General features: G+C 45.9%; 2 protein-coding genes across 7 annotated transcripts in view; one reads left to right on the forward strand and one right to left on the reverse strand.

The window, feature by feature from the left end:
* ILDR2 (immunoglobulin like domain containing receptor 2) overlaps positions 1-4,908 on the reverse strand; it is a 63,572-nt gene extending 58,664 nt beyond the window's left edge. For 3 of the 5 annotated variants that reach the window (XM_058702411.1, XM_058702409.1, XM_058702410.1), the window contains exon 1: positions 4,776-4,908. In XM_058702411.1, coding sequence (XP_058558394.1) covers positions 4,776-4,821 — 46 coding nt within the window. In that variant the 5' untranslated portion in view covers positions 4,822-4,908. Of the gene's footprint in view, positions 1-2,427; positions 2,555-2,702; positions 2,726-4,775 lie in introns of those variants that run through there. The other 2 variants (XM_058702408.1, XM_058702406.1) reach the window with 2 other exon arrangements.
* Positions 4,909-21,557: 16,649 nt separating this feature from the next.
* MAEL (maelstrom spermatogenic transposon silencer) overlaps positions 21,558-24,652 on the forward strand; it is a 38,966-nt gene continuing 35,871 nt past the window's right edge. The window contains exons 1-3 of one of the 2 annotated variants that reach the window (XM_058700818.1): positions 21,561-21,835; positions 22,095-22,187; positions 23,786-23,885. In XM_058700818.1, coding sequence (XP_058556801.1) covers positions 21,704-21,835; positions 22,095-22,187; positions 23,786-23,885 — 325 coding nt within the window. In that variant the 5' untranslated portion in view covers positions 21,561-21,703. Of the gene's footprint in view, positions 21,836-22,094; positions 22,188-23,785; positions 23,886-24,652 lie in introns of both variants that reach the window. The other variant, XM_058700819.1, reaches the window with a different exon arrangement.

Below are 24,652 nucleotides of genomic sequence, written 5' to 3' on the forward strand. Positions count from 1 at the left end.
TAAGTAGAGGCAGGTAATATCAGCCATTCTTACTTAGAATGATCGAAAGGCATAATGTATATGAAAGCCATTTAACATACCGAAAAGCATGATAGCATGTAAACAAACAAGAACAACCATCACATTATGTCTCTCTTTATATTCTTGATTGGAGAAAAGGAGGCATTAAAGCTAAAATGTCGAAAGAAGTGAGGGGGTGAGTGGGTCCTGGAACAGAAAGTTGAGACTAGAAGGGACATTCTAGGGCCATACTGGCTCTAGGAGGATTCATCCCACCTGGTCCACAGTGCTTGGCTTGCTTTGCCAGTTCTCAATCTGACCACATTTAATAGTTCAGAGTGGACCCTCTCCTATCCACCAAGCACTGGGTGCTACCCCATCCGTTTCTCTGAAAATCCTAGCAAGAGCTCTCCCTCCCCGGCTGGTGTCTTTCATTCCAATCGTTCGTGATCAGGGAAAGGCTGCAGAAACTGGAGCTCGCTGGTGGCTCTTCCCTGGGTGAATTACAAAAGGAAGACTGGACCTGTCACTCTTCAGTTGTGACTTCCAACTCATCAAAGTTACATGGAGAAAAGATTCTACATCATAGGATCTTATAGCTGAAAGTGACCTCAGAAGTCGTCTCATTCACCAGGTTATGAGACGCAGATCCCACGGTTTACATAGTCAATCTGTGGAGCAGGCAGGACTGGAACCCAATCCTTAACTTCCAGGTCAAGGTTCCATCCACCAACCGAGCCCTGGTACCGAAACTACGAACACTGTACTGAGCACCAAGTACTTGCACTAAGACTACGAGTACTAACAATTCCAAGTCTGCAAAAACCAGCCAACCCACAGAGTCACGTGAGTGTAAAATCTAAAGGGCGTGATACCCAAACAAGCCGCCCTGTTCTGGTCCAGAGGGCAGCCTCTGGCGGGGGGTGATGGAGGGGAATGGGGAGAGCTGTGATAAGGAGTTTGAAAGAAGATGCTCCAGTAAGAGCAAGGTCTCTTCCCCAGGAGAAAGGAGAAGAGAGGAGGGAGAGAAACCGAAAGGAGTGCAGGACAGGAAAGGAGATCATGGAAGCGAGGGGTCAGCAGTCTCCGCAAGCCACTCTTCCTTCTCCAGGGCTAATCCCCGCTTTAACTCTCCGTATCCAAGCCTCTCCTAAAAAAGGCACCGGGTATCTGCCTGAACGCCAACCACACCAGGTAACAACGGCTCCTGGATGCCTCCGGCCCCCTCCAGGCTGGGCTGGGAGCCGCCTGGAAGCACCCCCACCGCACTGGGTGCGGAGTTCCATTACTGCTTTGGCACAGGCTACTCCATAACCCGTGTCCGGCCACCCGCCGGCGGGTGCTGGGAGGCAGGGCTGTGTCTCATTCATTTTCGTAACCCCGGCACGGGCGCCTGCGCGCGGCCGGAACTCCGCAGCTGACTGACATGCGGGAACACGTGTCTCCCCGCGGCCAGCACCTCTTCTGGGAGTTCATTCCAGGCCTCCGCCGTCGGATCCACTTCGGGTGCGGCTTGGGTGTGCCTCTGCCACGCTCCCCTCGCGCCCGTGTGGCCACGGTTCTCACCAGGGGACCTTCTGCTTCGACATCAAAATCACTGGAAAGCTCGCTTGAGTCACCGACCAGACTGACTACTCTTTGAGGACAAGGACTGTGTCTTTTCTCTCTTCATCCTCAGCACCTATTGGAACCCTTACAAAGCACAGGAAACCGTGCCTGGAGGATGGCTGAAGGAATGAATGAATGGATGGATGGATGGAGGAGTGAATGAATGAATGAACGAGTAAAGCCAGAAGGCAACCAAAAGAAATGCTAATAGAGCGAGCAATCTTCATCACAGGGAGGCGCAGAAGCCTCCAGGAAAACCCGTCGTCGCCCGCTCCCCGCATGGGAGTGTGTTCGCGGAGTGGACACGGCGCCAGCGTTTCTCACAGCTTCTGCTGCCAGGAAAGGAGGAAAACGCCACCATCCACATTCAGGAACAAAGACCGAGTGAACCCTCCTTCAGGTCCTACTGCTAGATGGCACCTGTTGCTAGAATAACAGCTGATAAGCATTGCGTTTGGTTCAAAACAACAACAACCATCTATTACAGGAAGCAGCATCACAATGACAATAAGAAATCATGAGGCTAAATATACAGCAGAATTTCAGCAATGAAAGACAAGGAAGGAGCTGCTAGAGACTGAGGGGAAAAAAACTAAAGTGTTGATTAGAAATTGCTCAGCCTGCATTAAAAGAAACAGGGGAGGAGGGAGGGAGGGAGGGAAGAGAAAGTGGGGGAGGACAAAGGGAGGGAGAGGAGAATGAATGTGTTTTTCCCTATGCTCTCTGACTCATTTTTAATCTGTCCTTTCCTCTCTCCCTCCCTTTGTACCACCCCCTTAAGAGAAAATTCATTGATTGGGCCGGACTGAGATTTCTCACCTTTCCTCTCCCGGCTTCTCTGTGAACGAGGAGTCTGAATCCCCGTCTCATCCTTGGCTTCCCCCCTCCCCAGCCGCCATCCTTAGCTCCTCTGCTTTGCTGAGGCTGAGAGGCAGCCGGTCCAGAGGCACAACTGACAGCCCGATGGGAAGACGGGGAAGCAGAAGCTGGGATCCGGGGACGCCTGCGGGGTCCACGGGATCTCCAGAGCCAGCCTCCCGTGCAGAGCACAGCCGCCCAGCCATCTGACAGCTGAGATGGCCCTAACAACTAACCTGTTGCCTGCCTCCTGGCAGGTGGCGGCCTCCCCAGGTACAGAGCAAAGAAGGCACGGACAAAGCAGCGACTCCCCTCAAAAGAAGCACAAAACAAAACATCCTACAACAACCACCACCACCAACCGAACAAACAGAAACACCAGAGAGGCAGCAGCTTAGGAGAGTGCAAATAGGACTGGCCTGAGGCTTGGAGAACTGGGTTCTAGTCCCTGCTGCATCACAGATTTGCTGTGTGCCTGTCACCTCTCTGGACCTCCATTCCTGTAAACTGAGAGGGCTGAACTACACGGCCTGTGACCCCTTCCAGTGATATGACTCCATCTCATAAAAAGCTGTCGGCCATCTAGCAAGGCCTGGATATATGCTCGCCTTCTGCTCCCACTCCCTGCCAATCCCTAGCGTGCTTTTCTCGGGCACATCCCTGGGTATCTGCAAGAGCATCTCTGACTCAGAGCACCCCCCCCCCAGGATACCTAGCTGACCTTGGGGAGGTGGTGATACAGGCTCCAGGCCCAAGTTCCTTCCAGTATAACACAGAAGTAGAGGCAAATTAAGGACATTCAGAATCAGTGAGGGTGGAGGTGGAAGGCACTGGAGGCCAGGGGAGCGGGGAGACATGGCTCAGCCAAACCCTGAAATCAGAGATGATTCATATTTGAATAATGTGGGAGGGATGAACTCAGAACAGCCAAGAGACGAGGCTAACTCTGCTGGCGTGCCCTGCTCCCCCAAACGGAAAGCCAGCAGGGGGCAGAGCCAGTGTTAGGGGCCCTTCGTTTGGAACAGGGGGAAAAAAAAAATTGAGGCAATCAGTAATCTTACTCTACAGCAAAGGGAAAAGGAGTTTTTGCTTTTCTTCTTAAATATATTTTATTCTCTTCCAATGATTTAACTTGGATATTTTAAACTTGTTCCCCTTACCCTATTGGCTTGAGTTTTCCAAATCTGAGTGGTGCCCCCAAAGGGAACAGAACTTCTTTTTTTTTTTTTTTTTTGGTGCTATTTTCTGTTTTCTCCCCTGCCCTTCACTGCCCGCATCCAGTCCTCACAACCTTTCTGATCTCTTGTTCCTTTCCTCCATCAGTCCATCTCCACCTTGCTTGGAATCTTGGTCTCAACCGCTTCCAAACTACCTGAACCTTCCTACCCATCCCCACCCCCACCCAAGCAAGGCGACTTTGTGAATCTCTCAGGGCTAGCCACCGGCCCCTTAACCTTGCAGGATCTTCTTGTGAGACAACGTGCTAGGAACCTGAGCCTCTCCAGATCCCAGGGGGGTGGGGAGAAAGTTCCCTAAAAGGCAGGGGGAAACACAGAGGACCCATCTAGAGGAAGTGACTTTAATGCTGAGGAGAAGCTCTACCCTCTGAATATCTCTGCAATTCATCTTTATTGGGGCCTGTTTATTGGGGGGAAGAAGGCTCGCTCTTCTCCACTGTGAGACCACTCCCCAAATTGTACCAAGCGAGAGAGAGAGAGAGAGAGAGAGAGAGACAGAGACAGAGACAGACAGAGAAAGGCCCTAAACTCCACAACCAATCAAGCCTCCGTCCCCATCTCCTTCCTCATGCGCCCCACTGCACCCCCGGAGCCACAGAGAGAACACCGCTGGCTCTCCCGGCTTCTCTAGGGAAGGAATTCAAGAGAGACTCCTCTACCCCTCACCTCCACAAGACCAGTTCTGTTAATTAATCGGTCTCCTCTGAGCTTTCTTTCTCCCTAGCCAGGCTCTTCCCAGGACCCACAGCATTACAAACTCGGCATAAGACCAAGAGAGAACCGTTGTGTGGAAAAGGAAATGCACAAGAAAAAAAAAAAATCCTAATGAGTCAAACACCTGCATCTCGATCCGTCTCACTTGTAATCGGGATTCTCCCCGCCTCCTCCATCATTCTAACACACACACACACACACACACACACACACACAGCCCCCTCCCCCACTTACCGCCGGCCTGCTAAGCAGCTTTAAGCCCAGCCAGGGGGGGAATGGGGGTGGGGCGGGGTGGGAACCGGAGCACCGAGGGAATATAACATAAAGTTATTCGCCTGGGGAGAAAACGACTCCTACCTGTTAGCCAGAAGACAGCGATCCACGCCAGCACGACCCCGTCCATGTTCCCCAACTTCCCATTCAGATGAAGGAGCGGGCAAAGTGGGGAAGGGCAGCAGCGCAAGGCTCGGGGTGACCAGGCGGCAGCGGCAGCGGCAGCGGCAGCGGCGGGGCTGCGGCCGCGCGCGTGAGCGGGCCCCCGGCGTCCCTGGGCGCCGCCGCCCGCCCGCCCGGCCCGCCGCGCCGCCTGCCGAACGCGCGCTGCCGCGGGCTCCCCGGCTCGGCTCGGCGCGGCTCCCGGCGGCGCTCCCGCACGCCCAGGCAGCGAGCGCGGCGCGGGGCGAGCGCCTCCCCGCCGCAGAGCCGGCCGCGCGGGGGAGCTCGGCCGCCGCCGCCGCCGCCTCCGCCCCGCCGCCCGCCGCCCCGGGGCTTCCGAAGTTTCTGGGTCACGTGCCGGCCCCGAGGTCGCGCCGAGTCACAAAGTACGCTGGGGGAGAGGGTGCTGGGAAGAGCCGGGGGCCGCGGGCGCTGCTCCTCCCAGGGAGGCCCACGTCCGGGAACCCGAGCCCCAACGGAGCGGGGGTTCTGGGAGGGGGAGTCAGGAGACGCAGGTGTCTGTGGCCAGCCTGCACCGGGGGAGGGACGGACGCGGGAGGGGGGACCTGCGGGGACTTGGCATAACTTGTCCCGGGACTCCTCCTAGCAAGTTCTCTGGGCAAGGGTGTCTGCTTCTGCTGCATCCCGTCCCTCCGTCTGCTTCCAGGAGGCCGTTCAAGGAAACCAGAGATTCTCCAGCATCGGGAAAGGTAGCAGGGAGACAGACCTACGCCGCAACTTTTCTCCTGTGAAAACGTTGTGAGGCATACCAAGGGCATAGAGCTCTTTAACAGAAAATAGGGAAAACTGGAGAGAAATAAACCATTGTAACCGCTTACATGTGTCCAACGCTTAGTCGCTTCCCGGCCTTTTGGCTAAGATCAAATGCATTTGTCCAAACGGTACAGTTTGCTGAGTGCATTTACATGGATTATTTCTTTTTTTAAAAAATGTTTGTGAGAGAGAGAGAGAGAGAGAGAGAGAGAAACAGCACTAGTGGGGGAGGGGGAGAGAAAGACACAGAATCGGAAGCAGGCTCTGGGCTCTCAGCTGTCAGCTCAGAGCCCGATGTGGACCTCCAACTCGTGAGCTCTAAGAGCCTGACCTGAGCCAAAGTCAGAGGCGCCACCGAGGCGCCTTGATTTCCACTTTTTAAATGGGTCTGTCGCATGTGCATAGGAAAAGTGTCTGAACGTATGTGTTGAGAGACAAGGGAGAAGAAACTTCTGCTTTGCTTAACAAAAATGTATTAAGCCTCTACTGTGTAGTTAGAACCGAGGCTACAAGATAAATAAGACCGACTTCCCGCAGTTAAAGAGCTTCACGTTGGGTCCAGGAGAGGGAAGAAGGTCAGGCCATTAAACGCCTAAGACATAGTGATAGTAAAACAAAGCAAAGGTGATAATGGAGACCTGGGCAAAGTGTCCTAAGAACATAATGGAAGGAACAATTTAGGGGGCTGGAGGGGCACCGCAAGAAAGAAGGGGTCACATCTCCACTGGCATTTGCAGAATGGGCAAGATTTGAACTGTTCAGAGATTGGTAGTGGAAAGGGGGCAGGGTAGGGAATTCTGGGCAGAGGAAAGGAGACAAGGCAGGTATAAAATTGCCTCTGAAACAGAGTGGTTCTAAGCTTGAGGGGAGTTCCTGGAGAGAAAGATTACACACTTAAGAATGAATTTCTATGTGAAACGGGTGAGATGTGAACATTAGAAATGGTGAGAAAAGACTCTGGACACCGATCTTTTATGACTGCCTGAGATCTGAGTTCCCTTCTTATTGAGATGGGGAAACTGAAGGGACCCAGGAAGGACCGGGTCTGCTCCTTTTCCTATTTTTATTCCTACTACTGCCTGCATCACCCCCACCACACACATGCTTTATAGCTCAGATCATGTATATGCTCCTTGTAAAGGTCAAGGAGTTAATGATTTCTTTGGCGTCTTCCAGAACAATAGATAACATCTAAGGAGTGACTGGGGGAGGTTGTCAGGTAGACCCGTAACTCCAGACACCTGGATGCCAAGACCCCTGTCTCCTGGGCGCAGTGACTAATGGAGGCCACCTGAGCACTGGTCCGTATTTTTGACTGGTTCCTGGATGCATGAAAGGACATGTACACCAGACCCGCAAGCAAAGATTAAGACTCATCCTCCTTTTCCTTTCCGAGTCTCCCAGACACTCTGTATCTACTCTTTCTATGTCTCCAATACGTTCTGTTCTCACTTCCTCTCAGCCCCCATTTGCTTTCTATCCTGTGCAAAGCCAAGGACCCTCTTAGCTGGTGCTGTGGGACCCCCTCTGGGTCCTCAGACCGGGCCTACATCATTATTTTTTAAAAACTCCAACCGTGGAAGCCAGAAAATACAGAGCCACCTCCCCAACCACTCCAGCTGGGGTGTAGGCCTAGGCTCCAAGCATAGCCAGGGACCCTCTCACTCAGAGCTTTCTGATTCCGGAGCATGGGATAAAAGAAGCAAAGACAGCAGAGCATCAGGTTCCCCCCCTGAGCGGGCAGGGGCACCCCGTGTTCCGACTGCTCTGAGGTGTGAGTTTGGCTGTGGTCTTGCTTGTACAGACCTCTCTGGGTTCCGGCCCATTTTCTCTGCACCTGGCTTTTCAGCCTTCCTGGCATGTCTGTGAGTCCCCCCAATATCCTGTCATAAATTCCCTCCTTGTGTATTTTGGCCAGAGATTATTTCTGATACCTGCAATCAAGAACTCTGACTTTATTTTATTTTTTTATTTTTTTTTAATGTTTATTTATTTTTGAGACAGAGAGAGACAGAGCATGAATGGGGGAGGGTCAGAGAGAGAGGGAGACACAGAATCTGAAGCATGCTCCAGGCTCCGAGCTGTCAGCACAGAGCCTGACGCGGGGCTTGAACTCACGGACCGTGAGATCATGACCTGAGCTGAAGTCGGACGCTTAACCGACTGAGCCACCCAGGCGCCCCAAGAACTCTGACTTTAACATGCTGCGTGAGAGAAATTTGGAGGACTATTTCCTTTCACAAAGAAAAAAAGAAAAGAAAAATAGAAAATAAGAATAAAGCAGGCACCTAACATTCCCTAGCAGGTTTTAAGCACAGTCCTAGGTAGCTTACAAGCTTTCTCATTTAATCGTAATAAGGAAGCTCCGGCCCGAAGAATTGAATTAACTTTTCTAAGATTAAGTAACTAGTAAATGACAGAGGGAGGATTTGAACTGAGGTCTTTTGACTCCCAGCGTATGCCCTTTGCACCATAAAAGGGGCATCTAGACCTCCTTGTAAAGGTCAAGGAGTTAATGATTTCTTTGGAGTCTTCCAGAACAATAGATAACATCTAAAGAGTGACGAGGGGAGCTCACCATGTAGACCACTAACTCCAGACACCTGGATGCCAAGACCCGTCTCCAGGGCTATAGTGGCTTAGGGAGGACACCTGAGCTGATGTGATCATGCGTTTGTAGTATGCTCTGCCATTTACTGTATGCGGGTGTGACTGTGTGTGTGCACGGGCAGGTGCACACAGTGCACAGAAGAGTTTGCACAGTGTTTAGTATCTAAGCGTACAGAACAATAGAAGTTTATGCACAACTTGGACCACTTTTAAGAGTCGGACTAAGCAAAGAGAACCTGCATGTGCACAGGAAGTGGAAAGTGAATGCCCACTGACGAAGCGAGCTTCGAGTGTGTGCTCAAATCAACAAGATTCCAGGGGACTCGGGGGAGAGCTTGCACCAGAGCAAGTCATAGAACACAGGGGCCTCGTCCACCATCCTGGGAATTTGTTCTGTGTGTAGCAGTCTACACTTCTACCTTCCAGCTACAGTAACAGTTGGTGGAGCCCGCATCTGCCTGAATGGGTGGGGCTCCCAGCCATCTCTAAGGAGGGGTTAAACAATGTGCGTCCCTCCCAGGTTATTAGCAACCTGATGGAGGGTTAAGAGAAACGTTGAGGGAACACCCAATGATTCAAAACCGGCAGCCTAAGGGATGGCCAGTGGAAAGAAGGCCGAAGGAGTCTATGATTTTACCATATTGTTGGTGGGAGAGGGGCATAACCTCAGAACTCTGGTGCTCTGCCAAGTGTGGTTTTTGAATTTTCAGCATCAGAATCACATTGAAGGGGCGCCTGGGTGGCGCAGTCGGTTAAGCGTCCGACTTCAGCCAGGTCACGATCTCGCGGTCCGTGAGTTTGAGCCCCGCGTCGGGCTCTGGGCCGATGGCTCGGAGCCTGGAGCCTGTTTCCGACTCTGTGTCTCCCTCTCTCTCTGCCCCTCCCCCGTTCATGCTCTGTCTCTCTCTGTCCCAAAAATAAATAAAAAAACGTTGAAAAAAAAAATTAAAAAAAAAAAAAAAAAAAGAATCACATTGAAGTGTTTGCCTAAGGGGTACCTGGGTGGCTTAGTCGGTTGAGCGCCCCACTTAGGCTCTGGTCATGATCTCGCAGCTCGTGAGTTCGAGCCCCACGAAGGGCTCTGTGCTGACAGCTCAGAGCCTGGAGCTTGCTTTGGATTCTGTGTCTCCCTCTCTCTGTCCCTTCCCAGCTCGCGCTCTCTCTCTCTCTCTCAAATAAATAAATATTAAAAATTTTTAAAAAAATTTTAAAGTGTTTGCTTAAAATGCAGATCCTCTGGCTCTGGCTCTGATAAAAACTAAGATCAGAAACTCTGGGTGGAATCTGAAAATCTGCATTTTAAACTGCCTTCTTCAGGTGCTTCTGACGCACTCTAAGGTTTAAGAAGTACTACCTAATTACTTTTTCGCTTCCCTGAGTAGCTGTTGAGTTGATGTTTGCAAATGAACCTCAGATTCAGATCTGGTTCAGCTCCAGCTGTCCATTTCTCTGGCCAGATAAGACAGGATAGGACAGATAGGACAGTGCAGATTAATTTTTCACCGTCATGGCAGGGTCTGAATCCCCTATACTTCAAACTTACTGCTGCAACCAGAGACAAACACGTCAGAACATAAACCTGTGTGGGACCCGAGCCGGACTTGAAGGAAGCCACAGCCAGCATTAAGTGGACTAGCAGACCGCTAGTCCGCTAAAGCTGCACACTTTAGAACCGAATTAGGACACGAAGAGAAGTGAACCACCACAAGGAGACATGCTGGTAGCTGGTAGCAACCCCGTGGTTATAAATATAATGCAGCTGAATCCACTTTAAAACATGATTTCATTGCAGGCACATGGGGAAGCATGCATGCACACGAATCCTGCTTAACATAGGTCTTTTTAAAGCACACAGATAACATCACACTTCACTTCTCCTCTCTGATCTTGACTTCCAGGAAGAATCTATGAGGTGTGACTTTAAAATAGATACCATGTTTCTTATCTGAGTTGTGTTCAGCTCTCCTTCCCTGGTGCTACCTTTTAGGTTTGTTTTCTTCCCCATCTCCGTGTCTTCAAACCAACGTTCAATGAATTATAAGTTTTAAAAAATATAAATTGGGGCGCCTGGGTGGCGCAGTCGGTTAAGCGTCCGACTTCAGCCAGGTCACGATCTCGCGGTCTGTGAGTTCGAGCCCCGCGTCAGGCTCTGGGCTGATGGCTCGGAGCCTGGAGCCTGTTTCCGGTTCTGTGTCTCCCTCTCTCTCTGCCCCTCCCCCGTTCATGCTATGTCTCTCTCTGTCCCAAAAATAAATAAAAAACGTTGAAAAAAAAAAAAATTAAAAAAAAAAATAAATAAATAAAAATAAAAATAAAAAATATAAATTGAAGCAAGGAACCGAAAAAAAAAGGGGGGGGGGAGATTCTAGGCACCCTATACTGGAAAGTAGAAACGTTTTCAATCTGGAAGCACTTTCATATTGAGGAATAAATTGTTTCATTAAGAAAATGCTATAAAGAAAGGAAATGCAAATGTAGGGTGCATGATGCCAACAAATTTAAAAAGCTGTACTGCCAAGAACAGTGGTAAGTATATAATAAGTAAAAGATTGGGAAAATGTGCTGAAAATTCTATGTACTTGAGGCAGATTTAACCCAAGAGCCTGCTGTCTCCGGCTTCAAGGCAAACTTCAGGGGTGTAGGGTGCTGAATTAGATGGTGTCTGCCGGGGGTGCCTGGTTGGCTCAGTCGGTTAAGCCCCCCACTTCAGCTCAGGTCATGATCTCACAGTTCATGGGTGCGAGACACCTGTTGGGCTCCGTGCTGACAGCCCAGAGCCGGGAGCCTGCTTCAGATTCTGTGTCTCCCTTTCTCTCTGCCCCCCGCCACTTGCACTCTGTCTCTCTGTCTCTCAAAAATAAATACTAAAAAATATATATATTTTTTTAATTTTTTTTTCAACATTTTTTATTTATTTTTGGGACAGAGAGAGACAGAGCATGAACGGGGGAGGGGCAGAGAGAGGGGGAGACACAGAATCGGAAACAAGCTCCAGGCTCCGAGCCATCAGCCCGGAGCCTGACGCGGGGCTTGAACTCACGGACCGCGAGATCGTGACCTGGCTGAAGTCGGACGCTTAACCGACTGCGCCACCCAGGCGCCCCTATATATATATATATATATATATATATATATATATATATATATATATATATATATTTTTTTTTTTTTTTTTTTTTTTTTAGATGGTGTCTGCCTGCCTCATCCTGAGGCCAAACCTCACCAACAGTGGGCGGCCTCCACCTGAGTTAGCTTTCCAATAACAATTTCCCACAGAGGTCCATCCAAGGACAATGTACAGAAAAAAAGAGCAGAGCAGAACATGAAATTGTATTACAGCAGGGTCTCAAATGTAGGAAATGCATTTAGAAGAGCCAATGGAAACAACAAAATACTGACCATGGTTATCTCTGGGTAGGATTGTCATTCATTTGTATCTTCTGCATAACTTTCTATATCCTCTAACATTTCTGCAGCGTAGAAAAAGTTGCTGGACAAAAGATACAACTGTGCCACAATGTACTCCGTTTCTGGGACATCCCTGGAGGAAGGATAGAGGCGCAAAGAAGGAGTGACAGGTGTTTTGTCAGGCCTGCATCTTTAGCCAGATACAAAGCCCCCAAATGCACACCTGCTCTCATTCTGTCTCAATCCTGAGCAGTTAATCAAGTTAATTATGAGCAACTGAAGCGCTGGGAGCCTTTACTGACTGATAGTTCAACCATAATTTCTTTGCGAGTTACAGAGCCGAAGATGAAGTAAGCTTGCTTTCTCTTTCATGCGCCCTTTCTCTGGGTTTGGCTTTTGTTTCTCTTTTTGTTTCAGTGTTAGCACACTTTGGAGGCCAGAACAACAGTCACAGCCCCCAAAATGATCAACAGAGCAGATTCCAGTGATCGATCGATCAGCATTCTGTAGCCCAAAGTGGGGACAATGATAGAAGGCATGTCTGTCCATATTTTATCAGGGCCTTGGGCACTAGGTCTTGATGATTAAGCCAGAGGATTGCTTCTCAGCCCTAAGCATTCTCCCAGAGGCCTTCTCCCCTGGCACACGTCAAAGGTGGGACCTGAGAGAGGGAAGTGAGCCAGAACAAGTGTCTCATCCAATGACCTTACCCCCAGAAGACAGACAGGGAAGGGAGCTAGAATAAGAGAACCTGAACACTGAGCATGAAAGGAAACAACTCAAACAAAAGAGGGGTCATTTGTGGACTCTCAAAAGCTAGTGTTAAAAAACAGCAGACTTGACCTTTGTGTCAGGGTTCTGGGTTGAGGCTCTCTCCTAGAATTGTTAATCCCATGCTCCTACCCCAGTTCTGAGTGAGTGCCTTATACGCAGATAATCAAAGTGGATTTTTGTCTAATTAATCACAAACCGTTTTAGGTCTTCTTAGGGTCTTCTTCCCTTTTCTTCATCTTCTCTCTTCCCTGATTCCTTCATTTAGCCCCTACACATTTATTGAGCAGTTGCTATATGCTAGACGCTATGCTGTCTAGAGATTTAAGATGAAAGGAATTTAAAGATGAATGAATCACAGCTCCTTATGTCAAAGAGTTTACAGTTGAGATGCAGCCATGTGTGTGCGTTGGGGTGAGGAAGAGACAGACACATGGTGTCATGGTGTCGATGGTGTGACAGGACCTGTATTAGGTATGGTGGTGGAAGAAAAGGAGAGCTGTCAATTACTCACTCGGAGTGCTGGTCAGAGATCTCTTCAAGGAAAGGTAACCCCTGAGCTAAGTCTTAAAATGTGACCTGGGCAGACTTTCTAAAAGCCGAAATGGACCAGGAGGTAGTGCAGATACACAAGCAACAGGCAGAGAGGAGAGTGGAATCTGCCGTCCAGAACACAGCTTCACGGAGGGCAGAGTCAGCAACAGAGCTAGAAAGGTAGGTGGAGGTCAGACCAAGGGGAGCCAGGGTCCCAGGTCTGAGCTTAATTCCACAGGCTGTGGACCACACAAGGATTTCTAGGCAGAAGAACGAGATTAGACCTGTGTTTCAGCCAAGTTATTCTGGCCACAGGGTGTAGGATGGGTTGATGCGAAGAGAGACAACCTCTTCCATGTGAGAGCTCATTGCAAGAGCCCAAAAAGGAACAGGCATCAAAACTAGGCTACCGGGTAGCAGAAATGGGAAGCAAACAGCAAGTGGGAGGGACGTTGCAGGGAAACACAAGGTAGAATTTGCATGACCTGACTGAGCAAGCAGAGGAATCAACTAGAATTCAGACTGAGCTATTCCAGAGTATGGTTATGCATTCAGGCAAAATCTAGAGATGATGGGGAACTTGGAAATCCCTTTTTCGCTTTGGCAAACCATTATGTAATTAAAGAGACAGTCTGACACAGTAGCCTTCAGTGAACATCGCCTACTATTACTATTATTATCAGCATCAATTGGAAGATGCACACTGAACAATGTCAGGACCTTAACCTAAACTAGTATCTGGGGAAAAGTAGCATTAGGAAAAGCGTTTTCTCAAAATGCTGTGTGTTCTTGGTGCATTCATCACCCTCGCTTAGCTTACAATCGCTTCATATTTCAGATTTTCAAAAAAATAGTAGAAGTCATTCAACTCCCCAGTGGCTTCTCACCGATTTAGGTGAAATCTGAAGTTTTTACGGTAGCCTCGTAAGCCCTGTATGGTTCTGTCCAAACTCCCTGTCTAATACCCTCTCGATTTTCCCACTGGCTTCCTTCACTGCAGCCACAGACTGCTTTGCTGTTCTTTACACACAGCCGACACGTGCCCACCTTAGGGTCTATGCACTTGGTATTCCCTCTGCTTGGAATCCTCTTTGCTTCCTCACTTCCTTCCATTGTTTGCTTAAATTCCATTTCCTCAAATAGGGCCTTTGTCGACGTTCGATCAGTCCCTATTCCCTTATCCTGCATTATTTTCCTTCATTGGACTCGTTGTCTAATAATATGTCCAGACATCTTATTATATACAAGATTGTTTATTTCTTCATGGTCTGCATTCCTTGCTTCGTTATACGCTTTGTTCTGTTTAAGGGGTTACTGGGCCTAAAACTGAGCTCGGTACTCCACAAGAGTACAGACTTTTCATAGATATTCTTTGAATAAATGAAGCACTTCCTCTTGTAAATACTCTTTTGTCTTGGTTTCCCTGGTTTTCTCCTTGCTTCTTCAGACATTCCTTTTTAGTACACCTTTGCTGGGTTTTTCTTTTCTAACTGACTTCGGAATGCTGGTGTTATTCAGGACTCCATCCTGGAATCCTTTTTTCCTCTCTTCCAGCCTAGGTGATCTAATCCATTTCCGTGAATATAAATACCATCTTTAAATCTAAATTGCTTCCAAATTTTGTCTCTGTCCCAGAACCCCAGATGCAGACAGCCAAATGCCTACTTGACTTCTCCACTTGAATGAATAAGAGGCATTTCAAAATTAACATCTCCATAACTGAAATCTTGATCCCCCTGCCATGCAATACCCCAACCCAAACCTAACACCTTCTAGAATTTCTGGAAAGGAAGGTCAATCTGGTTGGAAAGAGGGGAAACCTGTTCCATTTACAAAGGACTTTATTTAAGTAAGGTTTTTAAAAAATCAGTTGTATCGAAGAAGGAGAGGAACAAGTAATAGAAATTATGAGGAGCATCAAACCCTCTTTGGCCCTAGCACTGTCCTCCCTCCCCCAATTCTTGCTGTCTTAGAAAAAGACACGACCTGCCACTGGGTTACTCAAGCCAAAACCCTAGGGTTCCTCCCTTTCTCTCGCGTTGTCGACATCCGACCCGTCAGTTAGCTCTTTTTTCCCCAAAGTGCAATTTGAAGCCATCCTCCTCCTCCTCCATTTCTCCTGTCTCTTTTCTGTTCTAGATCACCATCGTCTCTCACATGGACTTCTTGAGGGACCTCCTAAACTAGTATCCCCATGCCCATTCTTGCTGCTTTGAACCTATTCTCCAAATGGCAACAAGACTGACCTTTTTCAGCTGTAAACCATATCATGACACTTTTCAGAAAGATCTTTCAGTGATCGCCCACACACTTAGTAGTACTTAGACCCTTGACCCTGCCATGCCCAAATCCCTGCTGATCCACTCCATCCTCGGCATGCACCTCGCCTTCTCCACCCGAGTGGACATAGTGCTGCAACATCAGCCAGTCTTCTGTCTATTCTGATGACCCACCAAACTATTTATTGTCTGAGACCATTACATATGCTGTTCCCTCTGTCTAGAATGCCCTCCTTTTGAATCTTCACATGACTAGCTCTATTCCTCAGCATCCTTCTTCATTTTAAACGGCATCTCCTCAGAGACATTTGTCCTGATCACAAATCTAAAAATTTAGCAGTTAAATCTAAATACTGGTTTAAAATTTTTTTTTTTTTTATAAAATTTTTTTTTCAATGTTTTTTATTTATTTTTGGGACAGAGAGACACAGAGCATGAACGGGGGAGGGGCAGAGAGAGAGGGAGACACAGAATTGGAAACAGGCTCCAGGCTCCGAGCTGTCAGCACAGAGCCCGACGCGGGGCTCGAACTCACAGACGCGAGATCGTGACCTGGCTGAAGTCGGCCGCTTAACCGACTGCGCCACCCAGGCGCCCCTAAAATTTTTAAATAAGACAGGGGCGCCTGGGGGGCTCAGTCGGTTGAGCGTCCGACTTCGGCTCAGGTCATGATCTCGCGGTTCGTGAGTTCGAGCCCCTCATCGGGCTCTGTGCTGACAGCTCGGAGCCTGGAGCCTGCTTCCGATTCTGTGTCTCCTTCTCTCTCTGCCCCTCCCCCACTCGCGCTCTGTCTCTCTCTGCCTCTCAAAAATAAAGAAATGTAACCAATAAATAAATAAATAAATAAATAAATAAATAAATAAATAAAACTTTTAAATAAGAGAAAGCGATCTTGGCCAAGGATTTATCCAGCAGTCTTAACTAAAAATCTGATCAAATATATAAAGCAATGTTTTCAGACACTGGACATCAAGGAGCAGAGGTGAGTAATCCCTGAAAGAACAGGAACAAACAAGGTGAACCCTCTGATTGCCCCCGGTTGCTGCCTGGAGAGAGTACCCACAAGACAGCCAGGAGGGTCACCTAGACAGAGCCCTGTGGGCTCTCTGGGTTGAGGAGCTGGAGTCGGTACCTAGGTAGGCCACAGTGACTAGAGTCTGCAGGGCAGAGTACCAGAAAATAGAGACCAGCACAAAGAAAGAGCTCTGGAAATCTGTTAAGGATCTCCCTTGAAGCTCCAGCTGAATACTGATCAGTGCATGTGTGGGAGGAAACTACACAGTGCCAGGGAAAGAACAACCTGAAAGGATTAGAAGGAACAATCCTTGAAATTCACACAGGGCTAGAAATAGTTTGTGTTTCCATCAGCCAAAGTGAAAAAACTTCCAAATTCATGGGTTGTCAGGCAGAGTACTAAGAAGGGTATTATATCAGCAGAGGAGAAAATTAGCCCTAAAGGTTGCTCTGATTCCAAATAACAAAGCATAAAAGTAAGCCTCAAAAGGAGGAAAAACTATACTTGAACTGTTTCCAAATAACATAACTCTATCCCAGAAAAAGCACAAGAACATTTTTAAGAATATAAAAATATGCAGCATTCAAAAGGATAAAAATTTACAACTGTCATGCAATCAAATATGATTAGGCTTGCAAAGGTGCAAGACAATACAACCCATAATACAGAGAAAAATCAACCAGTAGAAACAGACCCAGAAATGACACAGATGATGGAATGAGTAGACAGCATTTAAGAGTTGTTATAACTATAGTCCACATTATAACTACATTCCACATTAAAGATAGACCATGATAAGTAGAAATGTGGACGATATAAAAAAGATTCAAATCAAATTCTAGAGATGAAAACTAAATGATCCGATACCAAAAACAAAACAAAACAAAACACATAAACACAAAAAACCCACCAAAAAACCAAAACAAACAAACAAACAAACAAACAAACAAAACCTGGGTGGGATTAATAGCAGATGAGACATTACAGAAGAAAAGATTAGTAAACATGAAGAAATAGCAACAGAAACTGCAAAAATGAAAATCAGAGAAAGAAGACTGAAGACAGAAACAAACAGTACATCAGTGAACTGCGGGCAACTTCAAGCCTAAGGGGGAGGGGTGGGAACTAGGGGTGGATATGTTCACTATCTTGATGGGGATGATGGTTTCACAGGTGTTCACATGTCAAAGCTCATCAAATTGTATGCTTTAGATATACTACTCTATATCTATGAGACTGGGACTTCAGCCATGTCTCAGCATTAGTGTAACAAAGCAACCAGGAACTAAAATCCCAGATGATGCCACCATGGGAGACAGAAGTGGGGTGAGCAAGGAATGAGTTGGGGAACTAAGTGGAGGAAAGCAATAATTTTCTAAGCTTCTTGTCTATTTGGGAAGAGTGTATATAGATACTTATTAACTGTATATGTTGTTATAAAAATACGTTTTAACGCAAGTATCTTAAACATTTATGGGTAGCCACCGAATGAAGCAAAATAGAATGTATAACTTGAAGCCAACAGAAGAAAAAGTATAGTGAAACATACTGATCAATCCTACTAAGGAAGAAAAAGGAAAAATAAGAAACCTAAAGATAGTAAATATAAATTGAAAATAACTGAATGAAGCTTTTAGTCAAGAAAGTAGAAAAAAACCCCACAAAATAGCCTCTGATAAGCAGAAAGATGGAAGTCATAAACTTAAAGCTGAAATTAAAATGAAAAGGAAAACTATACATTTCATTAGTGAAACCCAAACCTGGTGTTTGAAAAGATCAATAAAATAAACTTTGGCAAGTATTAAGGGGAAAAAAGACAAAAGGTATAAATAACATTAAGAATGAAAAGGGGAGGCAATATTAGAATACATATATTTTTAAATATAGGCAAATATTATTTTAATGCCAATAAAGGTTTTGGTTTTGAAATCAACTTTTTGAAGTATAACTTAGACACAATAAAATGCGTACGTTTCAGGTGTATAATTTGAGGAGTTTTGACAGCTATATAACACTTGTAACCACTGACGCCACAGTCAAGATATAGAATATTTCTGCCAACCAGAAGTTTCCCTGTGTCAGTTCTCAGGCAACCCCTCGCCCTACCTCTTGGCCCCAGGTAACCACTGGCCTGACTTCTATGACTACAGTCTTACCTTTTCTCAAGTTGTGTACAAACTTATACATTTTTGTATAAAGTACGTAATCTTTTATGTATGCCTTTTTTACTCAACAAAATAGCTTGGTATTTATTCACGTTGAATAGTTCATTCCATTTAATTTAATTCCTGAGTAGCAGTCTACTACAGATGTTCTACAACTTGCTTATCAGTTAATCTACTAATGAATATAAATAGAGCTGCTATGAAAATTCATGTATAAGTCTTTGTGTGGATATGCGTTTTCACTTCTAAAGAGTGGAACTTCTGGGTCCTATGGTAAGTAAGAAACTGTCATGCAATTGTCCCACCAATAATATATGGAAATTCTGGTTGCTTCACATCCTTGCCAACATTTTAAACCAATATATTGGAAAACCTAAATGAATTAGACAATTTTCTAAAAAATGTAAATTACCAAATTTGACAGAAGGAAAATTAGAAAACTTGAAAAAAAATAATAACCATACAAACTACTGAAATGGTAAACAAGGGCAACCCTATCCGCCAACGCTATACTAGGGTCAAAGACTTTTACCAGTAAGTTCTACCAAACTGTGAAGGAATAAATAATTCCCATATACTGTTTAATGTGAACAGAGAAAAAGATGGCAGTTCATTCTATCACAATGCTGATACCAACATTTTGTAAGGCTAGCACAAAAATATGATTCAGTATCACTTCAAACAAGGAAGCAAAAAATCTTAAGTTAAAAAAAAAGCAATGTTTCTTTTTTTTTTTTCAATATATGAAATTTATTGTCAAATTGGTTTCCATACAACACCCAGTGCTCATCCCAAAAGGTGCCCTCCTCAATACGCATCACCCACCCTCCCCTCCCTCCCACCCCCCATCAACCCTCCGTTTATTCTCAGTTTTTAAGAGTCTCTTATGCTTTGGCTCTCTCCCACTCTAACCTCTTTTTTTTTTTTTTTCCTTCCCCTCCCCCATGGGTTTCTGTTAAGTTTCTCAGGATCCACCTAAGAGTGAAAACATATGGTATCTGTCTTTCTCTGTATGGCTTATTTCACTTAGCATCACGCTCTCCAGTTCCATCCACGTTGCTACAAAAGGCCATATTTCCTTCTTTCTCATTGCCCTGTAGTACTCCATTGTGTGTATAAACCACAATTTCTTTATCCATTCATCAGTTGATGGACATTTAGGCTCTTTCCACAATTTGGCTGTTGTTGAGAGTGCTGCTATAAACATTGGGGTACGAGTGCCCCTATGCATCAGTGCTCCTGTATCCCTTGGGTAAATTCTTAGCAGTGCTATTGCTGGGTCCTAGGGTAGGTCTATTTTTAATTTTCTGAGGAACCTCCACCCTGTTTTCCAGAGTGGCTGTACCAGTTTGCATTCCCACCAACAGTGCAAGAGGCTTCCCGTTTCTCCACATCCTCTCCAGCATCTATAGTCTCCTGATTTGTTCATTTTGGCCACTCCGACTGGCGTGAGGTGATATCTGAGTGTGGTTTTGATTTGTATTTCCCTGATGAGGAGCGACGTTGAGCCTCTTTTCATGTGCCTGTTGGCCATCCGGATGTCTTCTTTAGAGAAGTGTCCATTCATGTTTTCTGCCCATTTCTTCACTGGGTTATTTGTTTTTCGGGTGTGGAGTTTGGTGAGCTCTTTATAGATTTTGGATACTAGCCCTTTGTCCGATATGTCATTTGCAAAGATCTTTTCCCATTCCGTTGGTTGCCTTTTAGTTTTGTTGGTTGTTTCCTTTGCTGTGCAGAAGCTAAGAAAGCAATGTTTCATGATCAAGAAGAGGTTATACTCAGAAAAGTAGGATGCTTCAAAATTAGAGAAATCCAGCAGGATCATTTATTTAAAAAAATTTTAATATTTATGTATTTTTGAGAGAGAGACAGAGACAGCACGAGCAGGGGAAGGGCAGAGAGAGAGAGAAGGAGACACAGAATCTGAAGCAGGCTCCAGGCTCTGAGTCATCAGCACAGACCCCGATGAAGGGCTAGAATCCACCAACCTAGATCATGAGCGGAGTTGAAGTTGGGGGTTTAATCCACTGAACTACCCAGGCACCCCCCAGCAGTATCATGTATTATATTAACAAATTAAAGAATAAAACCATAAGATCATCTGAAATGATCCACAAAAAGCATTTAATACATTTTCAACTCCTATTCTTGACTTAAAAACATATACGATGGGTCGCCTGGGTGGCTCAGTCGGTTGAACCACCGGACTTCTGCTCGGGTTGTGATCTTGCGGCTTCCTGAGTTCCAGCCCCGAATCACGCTCTCTACTGTCGGTGCCGAGCCCGCTTCGGATCCTTTGTCACTCTCTTTCAAAAATAAAATAAAAAACATTTAAAATATATATACATCAACATGTATATACATGCTTAATAAACTGAACTCATAAGGGGATTTCTTTGTGAAGCATATATAACACTGAAACCAAAGCCTTCTGTATACCAGCAGTATACAGCAGTTACCAGCAGTAACCAATTAAAAGATGCAAGTTTCCATAGCAGCTACAAATATATTCCTGACCTTTCTGAGGAAACCTATAAAATTTTATTCAAGGACGTTATTTATGTTTTGTTTTTTTTTTTCAGGGACATTATTTTAAATCTCGGCTTTTTATTGTCGGTTTTCTTCCTCACATATTGCAAACTGCTTTGTAAAACCCCATGTTCTTTGCAACCATAACGAGTGTAATTTAAGAACGGGGCGGGGGGACGAAAAGGCAACAACATCCCCCGCCCCGCGCGCCCCATATTGGTTGATGCACTTGTTCCGTCACCTTCCTTCTCAAACTCCCCCCATTAGATTGTAAACTTCTTGGGGGAAAAGATCTTGTTGGTCGCGCTCCTGTCTCTTTCCCCCACCCAACACCTTTCACAGTGCTTGACACAGAGCTGGCCTTTTACAGTCGTAAAACATGAAAGAACCTGAACAACTCTCCAGGCCTGTTTTTCTCGACCTACTTTAACACATACTATGCAACAATGTACAGGAATTGCGCCGAGCCTTCCACGTGACAGCACACGCACCCACGCCTCATCCCAGCCAATCAGAATGCTTTGCACCTGTGACCGAGCTCCGCCCCACCCCCTCCACCCCACCCCCACTGCTCCACGAGGCAGCCTCGGACTGCTTTTCTCCCGGCAAGGCCAATGCGGCTGCGCACCGCGCCCTGATTGGTTGAGCGCCGCAGGCCTTCGCGCGCAGGCGCCTGCCTCGGTTACTAAGGGCGGGAGCCCGGCGAGGGCGCCGGTGGCTTGTGCTGTCTCAGGCCCGGGTCGTCGAATCTTGGCCTCGCTCGCCATGCCAAACCGCAGGACCAGCCGTAATGCTTACTATTTCTTTGTGCAGGAGAAGATCCCCGAACTACGGCGGCGAGGCCTGCCCGTGGCTCGCGTAGCTGATGCCATCCCCTACTGCTCTGCTGACTGGGCGGTAAGTAAGGCTGGCGGCGGGGGGAGGGGGGGCAATGGGGGGCAGAGGGGGTAGAGCAGGCAGTTGGGCAGGTGAGAGGGCGAGGCGGGAAGGATAGAGGCCTCGAAGAGACCAGTGACCCCTTGGCCCCTGCTGGAGGGGAAGGAAGTCCGGCCCTAAGGCAAACCGACGCGGAAACTTCCTGGAAAGTCTAGGCTTCCGCATCTGGGGCCTAGGGCACTCGGTCCTCATTGCCGCTTCTCTCCTTTCTGTCCCCAAGCTCCTGAGGGAGGAAGAAAAGGAGAAGTATGCAGAAATGGCTCGGGAGTGGAGAGCAGCCCAGGGAAAGGACTCTGGGCCTTCGGAGAAGCAGGTAAAGTTAGAGAAGAGCAGTTACCTGCTTGGCACATAGGCGTGTTCAGTAAATGCTGGAGGAGTGAATGGGTGAAGGCTAGACTAAAAGGGTAGGCTGGTGGGTGATTTGGGTTAATGCAAAGAAGCATTTTTTTTTCTTTTTCCTGGTGTCAGAATGCCTGTTAAAAAGCCAACGGGCTCCCTGGGCACCTGGCTGGCTTGGTTGGTGGAACATGCGACTTTTGATCTCAGGGTTGTGAGGTCAGCCCCACATTGGGCAGGGAGCCTACTGGAAAAAATTTAAAAAGCCAACAGGTTCCCTAGCTAGGGCAAACCACACGTTGTTATTTGGTGGTGTGAAATCACCAAACAGGGAAATCCCTATTCGGAAACCTGCAACCAATAAAGCATGATCAGCAATGGGGGAGTGGGGTTTTAGGATTTGTACTAGATGATCTTTAAGGGTTCCTTTCAACCCCTTTATGATTAAAGACTCCCTTTTTGAATGTTTAAAAGTAGCTTGGACCATTCTGTCTTTTTAAATGACACTTGGAACCAGACCAGTTGTTGTGTTTGAAATTTGGAAATAACAAAACTTGCACATGCTGATGAAGGTTAATGTGCCTTATAGTAAGAATTGAATAAAGTTTATTTAGGTAAAGTTATGACTAGTAAAATGATAAAGTACTAAAAAATTTTCTTGTTGATTTGTATCAAGAAAATGCAGGGTTGGGGTGTTTGGGTAGCTCAGTTGGTTAAGTGGCTGACTTTGGCTCAGGTCATGATCTCAGGGTTTGTGAGTTCAAGCTCCTCATTAGCTCTCTACTGTCAGCTAGGATCCTCTGTCCCTCCACCGTGTGCATGCCCTCCCAAAAATAAATAAACATGAAAAAAAAAATTCAGGGTAGTTGTGGACTTTTCTCCTCCCTCTGTGTTCTTTCCATTCTTACATAGTAAAATTCCATTCTTTTTTTAAACTGTCAACATCGGATTGAAGTTCAAGAGAGCTTTGCTTGCTTTAGGTTTGAGAGATTTTTTTATTTTGTAGATGTATATTTGAGTAGAAGCTCTAATCAGTTGCATTGGTACTTAGTTATACTTGTGGGCTTTGATTTTTTTTTACTATAATTTCTTATAAGAAATTTCCTCTCATAATGTAAGCCATGTTGTGTACATACCTCATTGAGACTTGGAGTCAGCATGATTGGGTTTTTATTTTTAGCAAAAATCGTGTTAAAGTACTTTGTCGAACAATGTTCTTTTGGCCACTGGGCTGGCATATATTATGTGATTCAGTGGGATTGATTTATGTTATCGGTAGTGGGCATTAAAAAATTTTTTTTGGATTATCAGTAGTGGGCACATGGTTTTCAGGAATAGTTGAATTGGTTGTTTACTCATCTTTTGGTTCAGAATATTTACAGATTTTGTCCTTGTCTCCCTTTGGGTTGTTGGTGTCACTGACAGATATGTGTTTATTCACTCATTGGGGTTCATTGGCCTAGAGAGGTTACTGAAGTAATCTATGAGCTGTTTTTGTTATTTTGCTAACTTTAAGTATATGTATAAAGTGACCAGTAAGAGTTTAAGAATGTGATGAATTCTCTTCCTCTTTAGAAACCTTTTTCCACCCCACTGAGGAGGCCAGGCATGCTTGTACCAAAGCAGAATGTTTCACCCCCGGATATGTCAAGTTTGTCTCTAAAAAGTGATCAAGGTATAATAATCCTAAAATGTTTTGCTTAGATAAATGTGGGTGCTCAAATTGATCAAATGATCAGTAAATATATGTTCTGTTCATTTTGATCCTGCATTTCAAAATAACTGACTACAAGTGTTCAAATTATAGTGGTGCTAAAGTTGTAAAAGATGAGCTAATTTCCGTTTGTTGAAATAACACTGGAGAGGTTTTGTTTTATACAAAAATCTGGTCTCTTGGTTAATAACCACTTCATGTGTTACTAAATATACTTCTTAGATTTAAGTTTTTATAACTAGACCCTTAAAAGACATTTAAATTACAAAGAGAAGGTTGAATTATTGAGTTGGCCTGGAAAAGAATGTAGCTAATAAGAGCCCTTGTTATTCCTTCTGGCTGTTTTTATTGTGTTATGAATTTGTTGAAGATTAATAAACTTTTAACAGTCTTAAATTGTGGCCAATCCTGGTGTATAAAACCCTTCTCGCAATCTCCTATTTCTTTCTTCCTTTAGAGAATTTATTGGTGTTCTTATGTAAATTGGTAAAAAGTAAAGAGTGAACTAAATTGTCCATAGTTTATATCATGCAGTTTTTCTACACTGATTCTACTTGGCTTTATTTCCCAAACCTCTTGAATTTGTTGAATATGGGTCACAGCTTTTCTTAAGTCATTCCTGAAATTCAAGGCATATGTCTAACTAAATTATGTAGAGCTGGCTGCAAATTTGAATAATTTTGTTGCTTCATGCAGAGTGGTTACCACTGTAATCCTTGATAAGTATA

Source organism: Neofelis nebulosa, chromosome 15, assembly GCF_028018385.1.
Source record: "Neofelis nebulosa isolate mNeoNeb1 chromosome 15, mNeoNeb1.pri, whole genome shotgun sequence".
Lineage (NCBI taxonomy): Eukaryota > Metazoa > Chordata > Mammalia > Carnivora > Felidae > Neofelis > Neofelis nebulosa.